The following is a 15,369-nucleotide window of genomic DNA, read 5'->3' as shown; positions in this document are numbered from 1 at the left end:
TCAACTTTTTCATGGTACTCAGTGCTCATCAAATAAACAAGCCGTCTCAGACTCAGATAATTTGACAGGCTGAGAAGTCAAGCAGCAGACAATAGCAGCCCCCCAGAGTTGTATACAAAATAAAAATGTTATTTTTACAAGGAAATTAGCAGAGTAACAATTGACCAGGGAAACTTCTTCAAGTCAGAGAGAAGCCAGGGGAACTTGCTCAGTTCCCAGAAGAAAAGCCTGCTAAGAGGAATCCTATTCCAGGATGCAGGAAAATCAAGGACTGGCATGTATACTGTCCTTTACAGATTATAAAGCACCCCCTCACATCCTTATCCAGCTCGATTCCCCCCCCCCAAACTGTGAAGTGTGAAGATTATGGTACAGAAAAAAGAAAATGAAGTGTCCACTGCAAGGGAACAACGCTGGGAGCGAGTCAGGGATGTGGCAGAAGGGCTGGGCCTCTGGAACATGGGCTGCCTGGATGGTCCCCTGGCCCAGCCACCCAGCAGCCCACCATGGCAAAAATAAGGGTCCTCCCACCTCCCCTACCCCTTAAGAACATCACTTCTGAGGCCAGGACCTCAGGGCCCGACACCTGTGAAAGGCACAGCTCGGAGGAACACGGTGCTTTGCTGTGCTTTCCCACCCCGGTGACATGAAGCCACAGGTACTCACCTTGGTGGAAGAAGAATGCAGAGGAAGGTAAGAGAAATCCCTGCTCCACACCCTGCACCACCCACCGCCACACAGTCTGCCTTGTTTCCTCCACGCAGGTGATGTCTGGGGCAAGTATCGGCATGCCTCCACTTACTCACCTCTCACCTGTAAAATGGGGAGAAGAGCATGTTGCCTTCATTTCCCCCTTCCAGTGGCAAGACAAGGGGAGCAGAGGGAGCCTGCTGGTCTGGACAAGTTTGCAGCCGAGCCCATTCTCCTGACCTGTGAAGGCTGAGTGCCCAGCTCCCACTCCAGGCTCCCCGGATCACATGGGTGGGTGCCACGCCGTGGGTTACGAGGGTGACTTTGGGTGTGAGGTGAGGCAGCTTTCATTCCTGCCTGCACATCCAGCAAGGTGGCAGCTGTCCACCTTAGAACAAGCAGGCTCTCTTACCCTAAAGGAGCAACTCCAAGCCGCCAACCCTCTTGCCTCCACCCAACCGTCCAGCAGCTATTTAATGCCCACAGTTCTCTACACATTTTCATATGGCACTCAACCAAGTCCCAGAGGACAGGCCACAGCCCCACATCTTTCAGCTTCTTTCTTTGTGGCCCTACTGGTCTTCCAAGCCAAGGAAAGATTTTCCACCCTCCAGAGTGGTCTGAGATAAATCCGTTTTAGACCAGGTAGCAGCAGAGAACTAGGTATAAAAATAAAGCAAAGAAGACGCATCAAAATACTGAGTCAGGCCTTGATGAGGCCGCTCACACGCCCAGCCGGCACACACCCAAGGCCGCAGGGTCTTTGTACCTGCTCCACCTTCCACCAGGATCCCAAAGAAACTTTAACATGTATTCAGTTTACAAAGCTCGCTGGTGAACCCACCAGCTCGGCCTTCCTGGACATGGGCACAGCTCCAGCCAGGGTCCCTGAGGTGAGACATCTTCCCACAGACTTAGGGGGGACGTAAGTGGGGATCCCCTGGACCATCCGGGCAGGACAGGGAGCCAGGGCTGACGGCTGCGTTGTGGATACTTAGTGAGCCGGCATGGAGGACAGACTCACTGGTGTGGTCAGCCCTACCCCATTCAGGGCCCCAATCGCCTTTCCTGCCTCACTTGGGCATCCTGACAGGTAACTCCACTGGACCCCTTCAGCCCCAGTGGCCAGCAGGTCTGATGAGGGATTTGCAAAAGCTTAAACTCTTTCTCAACTCCGGAAAGACAGCCACAGCACAGCAGTGAGGAAGGAGGGAGCGGGCATGGATGGACATCTGAGAAGCCCGGAACAGCGGCAAGAGCCTCCGGGCAGCAAGGCGCACCCCACCGCATCCCTGGAGATGACTCACAGAAGGGGCTGCTCTGAGGGGCCCGGACTATCTGGGGATGAAACCCCTGCCTCTGTGGTGGAGTATGTGTGCCGCATCTCCATTCCAGAAACCCGGGGCAGGAGAAGCATGAGGATCTGCTTCCAAGTGTCAGGGGGACCTGGGGCAGGATCCGGGGTCGGTAGGTAGAGGGTTCCCAAAGCAGCAAAAACGAGAAGGAGCTGAACACGCCTGTTTCCCTGAGCAGTCGTGAGCACCCAGGAGGCAGACGCTTCAACTCTTGTAGCTTAAAACTGCAAAGATTTCATGCGTTTTCCCCCTTCATTTGTTCCATTGCGGGGGAATGTATTCATTTTCAAAAGCAAAATAACTGCAGCCCTGGGCGGGGGGCTGGAGACCGCGTGCGCCTCTGGAGGCCTGAGACCCGCCGCGCCTTTCTTGGGTCGCCTCCTGCCCCTGGAGTGTGAAGTCCCCGGGCCGCGCCGCGGGGAAATCCGGGGCGGGTCTGGCTGGGGGCGCGCCCGCCCGAGCCGGACACTCGAACCGGGCACGTGGGCAGCGACGCGGGGGCCCCCACGCCTGCGCCCCGACCCGGGCGCGTGGCGGAGCCCAGGGCCGGCGGGCGCGCCTGCAGAAGTTGCGCGAGTGCTCGGAGCGGCGGCGGGCGGGGGGCGGCAGGTGCCTCGGGCGAAGCCGCCCGATTTTGGGGAGACCGAGCCCCGCGCGGCGGCTCCGGCGCCCCCGCGCGCAGCCCCGCCGGCCGCCCCAGCCCGGGAACTTCCGGGCCCCGGGGCGCTCTCCAGGACGGCCCCCCGCGGAGGCGCGCGCGGCCGGCGCGGGGGTCGGGCAGGGGGTGGCCCCGCTCCCGCAGGGGCGGCGGGCGGGGTGGGGTGAGGCAGGCGTCTCCCTCCCCTCTCGCCCGCCCTCCCTTCCTCCGGTCCTGCAGCCAATTAGACGGCCCCCTCGGGCGGGAGGCGTGGGGCGCTCATAAAGCGGAGCCGAGCTGTCACCCCGCGAGCAGGCTGCGCACCGCCCAGGCCGGAGCCGGCGCCGCAGACTCGGCTTCCTCGGGGCCAAGGGAGCGCGGCGGAGCCATGGCCACGACCAACGGGACGGTGGAGAACGGGCAGCCCGACAAGAAGCCTCCTGCCCTGCCGCGCCCTATCCGCAACCTGGAGGTCAAGTTCACCAAGGTGAGGTGGACGCGGGTCCCACCCGACGGCCGCCGGGCCCCGCGCTGGGCTGGCCCACGGGGGCTGTGGGGGGCGGCTAGGGGCCAAGCGGCCGAGAGGCCCCGCGCTCCTGTCCGAGGGTGCGGGAAGCTGCCCGCCCGCCCGCGCTCTCGGCTGAGTTCGCCGGGCAGGCTGGTGTCCAGAGCCTCTGCCGCCCGGCCAGGCCACCTGGATGGGAACCCGCGCTCCTTGTGAGTCCGCTGCGCACCCTGAAGGGGGCTCCAGGGCCGTCTCACCTCAGGGGGGCGTTGGGGGGCTCGCTGACCTCCTGGCTCTGCGCTTTAAATCTCAAACCCGGGCTCGGGAGACTGCGCAGCGCCCCAGCGGGGCCAGGCTGCTACTGGCCCTGCCCGACGTGCCCCTGCAGGACTTGCTTTGAAGGCGAGCAGAGGTGCCCGACCCGGTGACTCGTGCGCGGTAGTCTCCAGGCAGACCCCCCTGCAGGATTTTGGGTGCTGAACAGACAAGGCTTTGCGCGGCAGAAGGGGGCCTGAGAGCAAGAGTCGATCTGAGGGATCTGCACTGGGGTCTGCAACTGGAACATGACAGAGGGAGCAGCGGGAGAGAGTTGGGCATCTTCTGCGCTTTGCTTGTGCCCAGTTTACCAGTAGGGCTAGGGAAGCTGGAAGGTGTTCGCTGATGAATGGGTGGCGGAGCCCAGAGAACACCTTCCAGCAAAGTCTCAGATCTGGTGTCCAACAGCCGCGGGGAGTGCGGACACCATAAGGCCCCTGATTTAGAAGCTTCTTGTGTTTTCCAGCCACAGGCTGGAAGGTTGGGGCGTTGGCAGGTTGGCACAGAGGCCAGGTCACTTGCCCAGGGCAGAAAGGAAAATGGTGAGGTCTGTGTTGAATGGCTGGAGCCAGGGCCTGAGCGAGTCTTGGAGGGAAACACCAGGCCTGGGTGTGCTCTTCATAAAGGTCTGGAGATGGGGCACTTCGGGGCCCAGGCCTAGAGCCCCCTTCGGCTTTGCGATCCCCAAGTGTGTCTCCTCTTGTTTTATGATGATGATGATGATGATGATGGTGCATCTTATCCATAGCCTCCAACTCCAGCTGACGCAGAACTTAGAAAATTCGATGTCACTTGCAAATGTAGCAATTATGAATCTCAAAAAGCTTTAATCAAGCGGAGAAAGTTGCAGGCCACTATGTGTGGCCTTCAGCTTTTGGTCTCTTGGCACTTAATGTCGGCTTGGTCTCTGATCCATGACATTTAAATTAACTCTTTTCAGAGGGCATTGTAATCAACAGAGACACTTGTTCCGAAAGGCTAGGATCATTTTTAATGTAGCTTCCTTAGTGGTAGCAACTTCAAAAAAATTCTGGGGACAGTGAGAATAGTGCCCACATGTTGGGGAACCTAAAAGTCAGTATTCAGTTGGTGTTTTGGTTTTGTCTTTTACTTTGGTTTTATAATTTAAAAAAAAAATGATGGACACCAGAAATTACATATAGCACTGACCTTTTGCTTTTCCGATCACAGTAGTGCAGCCACCTCTGGGAAGTTTACGTCTTTCTCTGCAATCCTTTAGAGCCCTTTGCAAATGCAAACATAGCCCCTAGAGAGGAGGAATTTTTGCAGAGTCAGAGAGTGACCAGTGTCTGTTGTTTTGGTGGGAGCTGCCTCTTTCCAGTGGACAAAACTGGGTGTATGGTTAAGGCTAAAGCGGGGAGACAGATGCAGGGGGTTGACGAGCCAGCATCCTTAGGGGCTCCCAGGACATGCTGATTGCAAAGGCCAGGCCTTACCTTCCTTATCTGTCGTACTCTGGGCCTTGGCCTGCCTCATCCTTGCTCTTGGCCCACCTCTGCAGAGATCGCCCATGTTAGTCTCAGGGTCTGGGCAGCCTGAGTGGTCGTGGTAGAGGGTGGGCATCCAGCACTCAGGCAAGCGATGCTCCAGGAGCCTCTGCTTGGAGAGGCAGCAGACCCAGCCCAGGAAGGGAGCAGAAACAGAACTGCAGGCCCAAGAAAGGCCATCGGGAAGGGTGGCGTGTGCGAGCTGTGAGCCGGTAAGTCTGTTATTTTGCAAAACTGACTCCTGGTGCTTCTTGCTAATGGAGGGCGCTCCTTTCAGAGATGGTGCATCTGACCTGGCCTTGCAGTGCCATTTCCCAGAGTAAATCCGGTTTCTGGAAGGATGTCTTTATCGAAGCCCCTTCCTTTGTTCTCAAATTTTCACACAGGGCTCTGCTGTGTGATTCTGTAAGGGAGGGTTCCCCAACACCTCCAAACAATTGTCAGAAGATGGCCGCCCCTTTCACTTTAGGGGCCCTGTCTCTCCTTATAAAATTTCCTCCAGTAGCAGAGATGCTCCTAAAGCTTTTCTGATTCATTAAAACACAAGTTTTTATGATCTCTTTTCTGAAAAGTAAAATTCCCTCAAGTCTCCTTTTCTAGAAGTACACTCCTGAGTTTAGCAGAGGTCTGGAGGACGTTTCTGTAAATGGGCCAGCAGAGCTTGCTCCGGTGAACGCCATCTTTGCCTCTGCCCGGCCCGGTCGTCTGCTCTCCTCAGAGAAGCTGCGGTTTTCCAGTTCAGTCTGGATTCCTTGCCTTGCCATGGCTTAAGTAAAACGTGAATTCCGCCTGGAGCTCGATGTAACTTCATTTTATACCACGCTAAGGTTTGTTTCCTACCAACTCACAAGTCAAGGAAACAATTTCTTTTCTAGACCTATTACCCTGATTTGAGGTTCAAATCAATACAGCCAGCATAGTTGGGAGGCCACACTCGCTGACCCCTTCCTTATTTGTGTTTCTGTTTTGTTTTAGTGGGGAGAAAATCAACAGTAGAAACCACTTACAAGATTACTTACTAGTATAATATAAGGAAAAGAATTTTGCTAAATTAAAAATATTGCAATGGGAAAATACAGAGTTAGCAGTCTGAATTTTTTTTTTTTAAGTTGCTGGTTAGAAAGGGCGTTGGATCAATGTCATAAAGGACCTAGTAATTTTTTTTAGAAGAACATACTTGGAGATGAAGTATAACAGACATCTGATCGTTGTAATCTGTTTCTATCCCTCTTATTTATATTCTCTTCTACCACCTTCTCATTTTCCCTCCCCCTTGGAATTGATACCAGGAAGGACCTAGAATCAGCAGTTTTCACTGACAGTCTCTATTATCTAACCCACGAAATTTCATCTTCCGACAAATGGGCCTCCCTTCCTGGCTGCACTTTCCTCCCCAGGCTAACTTAACTCTTCTCCACTTATTAATTTCTCACTATTACCGAGTGATTACTTGCTGGATGGCAAAAGTGAACTCTTGGATTTGGTTTCAGCTGGAAGAATAAACCTGTAATTGTAGCCTGGCCTTTTCCGTGTGCTTCCCTGGGGGCCTGGCCTCACGTTGAAGGCTCTGAGCTTCTAGAAGCTGGATGGGCACATCCCACTGGCAAGGGATGCTCTCAGCTCTGGACTCCATGAAGATGGGGGGCAGGCTTTTGCCCACCCGCCCCATCACAACTGTCCTTCTGTGCTTCTCCCCAGCCCCTAGACACAACTATCCCTGCTTTCCAGGGAGAGTTATCAAAGATGTCTCTGCCAGAACTTTCCTTCTTGATGCGTTTTGGGGGTTTTGCAGGAGAGGCCAGGACAGAAAGTAACCAGGCTGCACACTTAGCTCCAAAGGGATAAATTTCACAATAATTGATGAACTTTTGTGGTGACACAGCTTTTATTTTAAAATGACTCAAAGAGAAGCAGAAAATGGGTCTGCAGATCTAGAAATGCACTCGAATGAACTAGTACTGTACTTAGAAACTACTGACAGCATTTTATTTGGTAGAAATTCTTCTAGAATGTCTTGCGGGTATCTGAAACTGGATCTTGCTGACACCGTGATGGACTGTGATGGTGAGGCTGTCCCGGCTGGTACAGCCAAGGTTGTCAGTCCTCTTGCTGGGAATGTTATTTGTATGTTATCTGTCACTCCTGTTCTAGTTCTTTTCCAAAAGCCCTTGCTTTCAATGTGGAGCATTTTTTTTTCCACCAACTATTTTTTTAAAGAGTTGTTTATTTATGCATACAAGAGCTGGGGTACAGGCCAGAGGTGTGGGGGGTGAGAGGATTCACCAGACACAGTGTGGGGAACAGAACAGGCAGCTTGATCAACACTGCTGAGGGGAGCAGCGGGTGAGACAGGAGAGTTCTGCCGTGCCATGTGAGTTGCTCCCTGGCCGGCCAGGGATCAAACTCATGCAGCAGAGGCTGTGGACAACTTCATAGTTGTATCTTAACCCCTTGCACCACCAGGGAGGCCCCCATAATGTGGTGCATTTTAAGGCAGCTACACTTTAAGTAAACCCAGAGTAAACAATACACATATTTCTAGCATCCTCATGACATTCTTTTATTTTTAACCTCCTTATTCTTGACTGCATTCTGGATACTTGTGGCTCCCACGAATGATTTTTGTGGGTTAGTTTTTGGTTTTGGATATTCAGATATTTGTTACATCTGTTAATAGAACCAGAACATTCCTTAACCATGATATTTATCTTCATATTCCAACACTGGCTTTTATTAAGCCTGACATGACATGAGCCTTACCTTTCATGGGGGTGGGAAGCGGTGAGGTGCATCAGTGAAGACTAAAGGGCTAGTGTGTAACCATGTAGAGGGAGTCCCCGGGCCAGTAGGGGTGCAGCGGAATGGAAGAAGAAGGAAGGCGGTGCATGCTGCTGATAGCCCCTGCCAGGGCAAGCCAGTTTCTTGTATAAACCCATTTAATTGTCCCACTAACTCATGAGGGTATAGGATTTGACTTACACCTTTTATTTAACTCGCCAACTCATCTATCCCTTTGTCAATTTATGTATATCATTTTTTTTTAAAAAAGAGCATTTTAGAGAAAATTCTAAATAACTTGAGTTTTTTTCTGACAAAAACCAATTCTCTGAAAATGCATTAATAGTCAAGAGACCTGGGTTCTAATTCTGAGCGTGCTCCCAGTTGGACAAATGACTCTGTGCCCCTTCCATCTATAAATCTGCTGGCGGTGGAGAGGACAAGACATTACCTAAGGTCCTCAGCATGTTGGAATTATGATTTTGATTTAAACCTAATGCATTACAACTTCCTCTCCTGGTCAGATATTCATCAACAATGAATGGCATGAATCCAAGAGTGGAAAAAAGTTTGCCACATACAACCCATCGACTCTGGAGAAAATATGTGAAGTGGAAGAAGGAGATAAGGTGGGTGCTCTTTTTTTTCCCCCCTTAAGTAATTCAATTACAGATAACTAAAGGATAAGGAAGTGGCTTGGCTAGCTTTAAGACAAACCTGGCCCACACTCGGGGCAGGACCCGGCCCGGCTCCTTCTCAGGCACCTGGCCCAGAATGGGATCAATTAGAGATGATGGGCTGCAGCCAGCCACTCTCCTCTGATCCGTGTCTCTTCGTCTCTGAGGATGACCTCAGCTATCCCCATCACGTGCCTAAAGGAAAGGTTTTTATCAATTATTTGAGCCTTTCCTTCCAGAAAGCGTTTCCGGCTGGTATGTTTCACCAAATGCAATATTCTGGCAGGAGACATGTTAAAAAAAATAGATTTGAAGGAAAAAAGACTCGCTAGCCAAGTCATGCAGGAGTAATAATATCGCACAATCGCCAGAATTCTTTCTCCCAGAAACTTAAATCATCATGTAAAGCTGTGGTCTTTGTAACCCTATTTGGATAAGCTATATTATGTATCTCTAACTGTATAACTATAGTAATTCCTCAATGGTGTCGATAGGTAGTTGGAAACTGCAATGTTAAGTGAAATGACATATAACAAAAGCAGGTCCTCAAATAATTTCATTTCATGGGGCATTGTTTCATTGCACGCTGATGAGAAAAAAGTAATCTTGGCCGATGTTAAATATATATACACTCATACGTATATGCATACATATATACAGATGTACGTGTACGTATGTGATTTCTAGGCACAGTCATATTTATATGTCTGCATATGTATATAAGTATATGTGGAAATATAGACACATAAATATAGATGTGCTAAGTGATTTTTGGATATGGCCTTGGTACATTTCAAGGTCATAAAGTATCATTTGCATGTATGCGCCACTGGGGGAATTGTTGAAGGTCTAGCTCTTTCCTAAGGAGGGCAGGGACCGCTAGAGAACTCACTGGATGTTCTTAGTAAGTGTACAGGTAATGTTGGCTGGCAGTGAGGTGAATGACAAAAGTGACTCCACCAGCAATGGGTATGTGGTGAGTGTGCCACACAGTGGTTCCATCTGAAAGGCCCTCCTGTGTGCGGTGACCTGTGCTAGTCTCTGTTACAGTCAGGAGCATGTAGGAACTCATGTGAGGATGTTGGGTGCCTGATGGTGAGGATTCCCAGTGGGTGATGCCAAGATGCACACGCAGGTGTTGGGGAGGAGGTTAAGCTCCTGCCTGAGGCATAGGGAGAATGAGCACTCAGAGACACAGGCTGCCCTGTGTCCTGCAGCCGGCCTCCACCCCAGAGATTGGGACAAGGAATTCAGCCCCAACACAGGCACAACTCAGAGATATTTCGGGTTTGGTTCTAGATCACGATAAAGTGAATATGGCAACATAGACATATTTCTTGGCTTCCTAGTACATATAAAAGTTATGCTTCCACTAGTGTGTAGTCTGTTAAGTGTGCAATAGCATTAGGTCTAAGAAAACAATGTACAGGCCTTAATTAAATGTGACACAGAGACATGACCTGCGCGCATGCTGTTGGAAAAAGACACTGATGGACTTGCCTGACCCCGGGTGGCCACAAATTTTTAATTTGTGAAAAATGCAATAACTGCAAATGCCACCAAGCAGCCAAATAAAGTGAAGTGTGCTGGACCTCCCTGGCCCACACTTCCACTCACTTCTATGCAGACAGACAGTCGTGGTGGAGGGCTGGCTGGCTAGCATCCCCTGCCTTCACTGTCCTCTGCACCTCCCTAGAGAGAGAGGCTCAGAGGGGCCAGGGAAGTGAGCTGATGCCCACAGCAAGCAGAGCCTGCAACCCCTGATTTCCTGAAGACAAGAACGGGAGATATTAACCAGCTCTCATGCTTTCGTTTTCAAAAGGCTCTATTGTAATTTTTCTATCCGTGCACAGAAGATCCAGTTCCTTGTCTAAAAACTGGTGGGACAGCTCTGCCGGAGAAGGAAGAGCTGGGGCGGAAGGAGCAAAAAGACTGGTGCCTCCCCTCTGCCAGCTCTTCACTGGGCTTGCTTCTGAGATCCATAGCACTGGCCCCGTTCCCACTGTCGGACGGCAGCCCCAAGCAGGGCTGAAGTGCCATGTGAGCATTTCCCACACCTGGTGGGGTCAGGGTGGAGTATGTGCAGAGCTGGCAGACGGAAATCTTTTCCTACTTGGGTCAACCTGAAAAATACACAATTAGGGACAGTCATTTTCGAAGCTATTTTAAAATGTTTTTATAATCAGAATGAAAGTTCACGCTTGGCCATTGTAGAAATCTTGAAAAAGACTCAAGATGTAAAGAACCAAGAAATCACTAGAAAATCCCCAGCCATTCAAGCGATTTTTTTTTAATATTTATTTATTTATACATACAAGAACTGGGGTACAGGCCAGAGGTGTGGGGGTAAGAGGGTTCACCAGAGACAGAGTAGGGAACAGAACAGGCGGACTGACTGAAATACACTGCTGAGGGGAGCAGCGGGCGTGTCAGGAGAGGTCTGCTGCGCCATATGGGTCAGCTCCCTGGCCGGGGATGGAGCTCGTGCTGCAGAGGCTGCGGATAGCTTCATAGTGCTGTGCTTAATCTCTTGAGCCACTAGGAAGCGATTTAAAACAGTTAAGCTGTCCAGAACTACAGTAACATCAAAAGGTGACTCTCTCTCTCCCGTTCTCTCTCTCTCTCAGCCTGATGTGGACAAGGCCGTGGAAGCAGCACAGGCCGCCTTCCAGAGAGGCTCGCCATGGCGCCGGCTGGATGCCCTGAGCCGGGGCCGGCTGCTGCACCAGCTAGCTGACCTCGTGGAGAGGGACCGCGCCATCCTGGCGGTGAGTACATCTCCGAAGAGTCAGCTCACCCAAGAGTCCTGACCCCCAAGGGGTCCGTGAAAAAAGATGCAGGGTGCCGGCTTGTGTGGCCGTGGGTCTGTTTGGTCCTCTGAGGTTTAGCTCTCCGCAGAGCAGTCAGCAGTGTCTGTGTCCCTGAACTTCAAGCTTTTCATTTTCAAGTGAGACTTTTGTCCCCAGCAGCTCAGCTTCTTAACCAAAAGAAGCCTGGAGGGAGTTTATCCTCATCTGCGGTTCCCAGATTAGAGACAGTCACAGATCACTGGGCCAGGTTGGGACAGATCCTGGTCCTACCTGGATGTTTAGGAACTTGACTTTTGTTTAATATGAACTCCTTTTTTTTTTTAAAGATTTATTTATTTATTTATACAAGAACCGGGGTACAGACCAGATGCACGGGAGGGTGAGAGGATTCACCAGAGACAGAGTGGGGAACAGAACAGGCAGACTGACGAAATACACTGCTGAGGGGAGCAGCGGGCGTGACAGGAGAGGTCTTCAGCGCCATGTGGGACCCTCGCCAGCCGGCCGGGATGGAACTGGCGCTGCAGAGGCTGTGGGCAGCTTCACAGTGCGGCGCTCAACCACCTGTGCCACCAGGGGAGGCCCTGAACTCCCTTTAAAGCTGACATTTAACCTCATCCCAAGTGACGATAGCCATGAAAGCCACATTTAAGATGCCAGTGGCATTGTTTTCTGATACATAATAAAGCAAATGGCACCACTTAATAGAAAAATAGCATTCCTGTATGACCTAAAAATCTGCTCTGTATCACCCCTGAGTGAGGCAGTGGTGAGCTTGTGTGGAGTGATGATAAAGGCAGGGTCACCTCGTTCTAGAAAACCTCAGTGTGTCAAAGACCTTGGTTCACACCCCAGCTCTTCCTCTTATTAGCCGTGTGACTTTGGGCACATGCTTGACCTCTCTGAACATGTATTTCTTTATAGAAAATGTCACTAATGAAGGTATCTAAGTATGATTTAAAATCCTTAGCAGACTCCCTGTGCAGTAAGATAACCATTATTAGTAAAAGCAATTGTCGCAGTAACACTAGCTAAAGATCCAGGTTGAACCCCAGCTATATGCCCTCCTGGCTAGGTTCCTCTGCTCTAAAGTGGGAACTTAACATTAATTAATTCAGCCTCTCCAAGAGTTTGGGCCACTCCCAGGAATTGGAGCTGTGAAGACATTTGCAAAGGCAGCATTTGCAGAAACTTCAGCTCTTCCTTTGGCCTTGCAATGGGTGCTCAAAGGAAATCTCAGGACCTTGAGATCCTGAGTGCCTTGAATCCTTTGTAGTCTGTGCTGACCACCTTTGGAGGACACAGACTCTAGAACTTGCTCTAAACCTTGAGGCCCAGTATGTAGGAGAAGAAATCTCCTTTCTGGCTCCTGAGTTGGAAAAATGTTTTTTTTTCCTTTCTTGAGATGATGATCTCAGGAAGGAGCCATGGAGTGGTCACCCTCTTCAGGACACTGTCATCCAGGACCCTGAAATTGCTTTTGTCCCTGAACTTGTGTGTGGGGTGGGGGCGGGGGCAGGAAGCTACATGGGTGAGAGTGTTATAGGACAGGGAGAGGGGCAGCCCAAACCCTGCAAACCTGCCTGTTCTAAATGGGTTCTGCCATCCGCCGCATCAACACAAAACATATGAGACTTTAATGGGAAGGAACTTTAATAAAACTAGGAAACAATAAAGGTAAAGAGTGTAGTTTCTAAATGAAGCACCCAAAGTTACCCGTCCCCTCTTGGGTAAAAGTCCATCCATATGGGAATGGCCCAGAGCAAGGTCCCACGGCCTGCCACAAGTCTAAAGCATCTTCCAGTGGGGACCCACAGAAAAGGGCCAGAAACAACCAGACAAGTCCGGAAGGAAAAGAGCAAAATCAACATCAAGATAAAAGCGGCCATGGTCACCTCCCCACGGGTCTCACCCACATCTGTGTCACCCCGTCCACGACCAAAAGTCAAGTGCAGTTTCTTCACGTGTCTCTAGGCTCCATGCGCCTCCTCCAGGTCTCCTTCTGGCTCCATCCTGCTTCCTTCCTTAGTCTCTTCTGCAGCTTCTCCTCTTCCTGCTCAGCTCCACCCTCCCTTGGATGGGGCAGGGAACCTCCCCCTTTCCTGGGGACCACCCTGTTATAAGAGGGGTTTGCCCTTGGGCACAGATCCCTGAGGCTACATCTTCTCAGGAACCTGAGCTCTGCCTTCCCTGCTCCCCAGTCATCCATTCTGGCCTGCTTGTCCCAGTCCTGATGAGGGTGGCTCCCTCCTAGGGTCAGTGTTTTTATCCCTGGAGCCTCTGGATTCTTCCTGCAACGAAAGTCGGCCTTGACTCTCAAGCTGCCAAACTGGCTTTTTCAAAAACATTTCTGTTTTCACCCAGTATGAGCTCATCGGTCTGCAATGTCCATGTGGACTCATAGCAGCGAGAGAGGATGTGCCCTGGGCAGCCCTCCCCACCCTGTCCTCAATGTCCTATCATCTTAGGGAACAGCAGCGGTTGCAAGGTCACACAGCCTTCACCCCCCACTGGCCTGGCAGGACTGAGCTCTGATAACAGACAGGGCAAGTGGGCTCGGCTATGGGGACCTTGCTGTCCTGTCCATAGCAAAGGAGATGCAGCTCTTTGGCACATCATGAAAGGGACGAGAGAGTTGTTGGCAAATATGGTTCTTAAAAGCCAGGCTACATCGTAGGAAAACACCCGTAGGAAAACACAAGGTATTCAGCACCTTGATTTGGTTTATCTGCATTTTCCTGCTGCTAAAGGCCCCTTTCCCCTTTACCTTCTCTTGCCAGCTTGGTGGTTTTGACCGACTGGGAATTTATTTCAGTGTTTGGAAACAGATGTGCAATGATCCAGCAGCCCCTGCCTTCTCCCCTTTACTAAGACCCTCCAAGGCCAGAGGTGGCTCTTCAAGAGCTCGTTTTGGGAGTCCCCAAAGAAGGACCATCTTCTGTTTTCAGTTTGATCCCTACTTCTGTACCAGTTAGTTTAGTCACTAGGAGCCCAGGGTCCCAGCCCTGGTTCTTCATTCTTTAGTATCTGCAAGACTAAGATGTGCTGATTTTTCAGAAGCGTAGTTTTCTCTTAAAATATTAAAGGAAACAAATCCAGTGTACTGGGTATCACACTAATTGTTTAAAAGTTCCAATCAGAGCAAGTGCCGGATTTCTCAAGCTCAGCTCTATGTACTCATTTGTGAATATATATATATATATATATATATATATATATATTTAAAAAGAATTTCCTGCCTAAATCTATTGTGACCTGGTTTGGCTTGGACAGCTTCCAGAAGACCAACTTGGCAAATTCATATTGTCACTCCAGGAAGTAAACCTGCCTAAGTTGATGATAAAATTACTGCCAGGGTTTATTGAATGCCCCCCCAGCCTTGCTGTACGCGCTTGGTCTATCGTATTCATTATCCCATTTCAGAGATGACAGCACTGAAGGCCAGAAAGGGTTCCCCAGCCAGGACGGAGACCAGCACTCCCCACACTGCTACACCTCAGGGCAGTGTAAGGGTCTTTCTGTCCCTTACTCCATCCCAGAAAAAGGCAAAGGAGAAGCTTCTGACTGCACCAGCAGATAAGCACATAGTGTCTCAAGTCACCACCCTCCCCGCAAACCCTTTGGTATTATTTGCAAAGAATGGAGTTTTTTTTTTTTTTGCAAAGAATGCAAAAAAAATGCATTCTTTGCAAAGAATGTATCTGCGGGGAACAGGATACATCCCAACTCACAACAGTCCCGTCAACTTCAGCATCACCCTGCCTCCTCTGTGTCCCCCATCGAGGATTGCCAAGCACCTGTCAGGTCCCCAGAAGGAAGATGATCACAGTCTTCAACATCATTACTGTCAGCATCTTGACAGACCAGCACTCGGGTCAGACAGGCGTTTGTATGTGAACTGTAGCCCTCATGGCGGCCCCATAAAGCAGGGCCAATTCTTATCATTATAGAGATGAGTAAACTAAGGCAGGGAAAGATTAAGGGACTTGCCCGTGTAGGGAAGTAGCTGCCTCTTGCTTAGAGAAAGTCTGGTTCACCCCTGGAACAGTCAGGTAGAGCCACCCTGAGCATCTGTGTGGGGGTCCTGCAATCTT

General features: G+C 50.7%; 1 protein-coding gene across 2 annotated transcripts in view; it reads left to right on the top strand.

The window, feature by feature from the left end:
• Positions 1-3,070: 3,070 nt before the first annotated feature.
• ALDH1A3 (aldehyde dehydrogenase 1 family member A3) overlaps positions 3,071-15,369 on the top strand; it is a gene marked incomplete at both ends in the record, with an annotated part of 35,539 nt that continues 23,240 nt past the window's right edge. For both annotated transcript variants that reach the window (XM_084253722.1, XM_084253721.1), the window contains 3 exons: positions 3,071-3,169; positions 8,313-8,417; positions 11,093-11,233. In XM_084253722.1, the coding sequence (XP_084109848.1) occupies positions 3,071-3,169; positions 8,313-8,417; positions 11,093-11,233 (345 nt within the window). The remainder of the gene's footprint in view (positions 3,170-8,312; positions 8,418-11,092; positions 11,234-15,369) is intronic.

Source organism: Talpa europaea, assembly GCF_964194135.1.
Source record: "Talpa europaea genome assembly, chromosome: 14".
NCBI lineage: Eukaryota > Metazoa > Chordata > Mammalia > Eulipotyphla > Talpidae > Talpa > Talpa europaea.
Note: the sequence above shows the minus strand (reverse complement) of the source record. Positions and strands in the feature narration are given on the sequence as shown.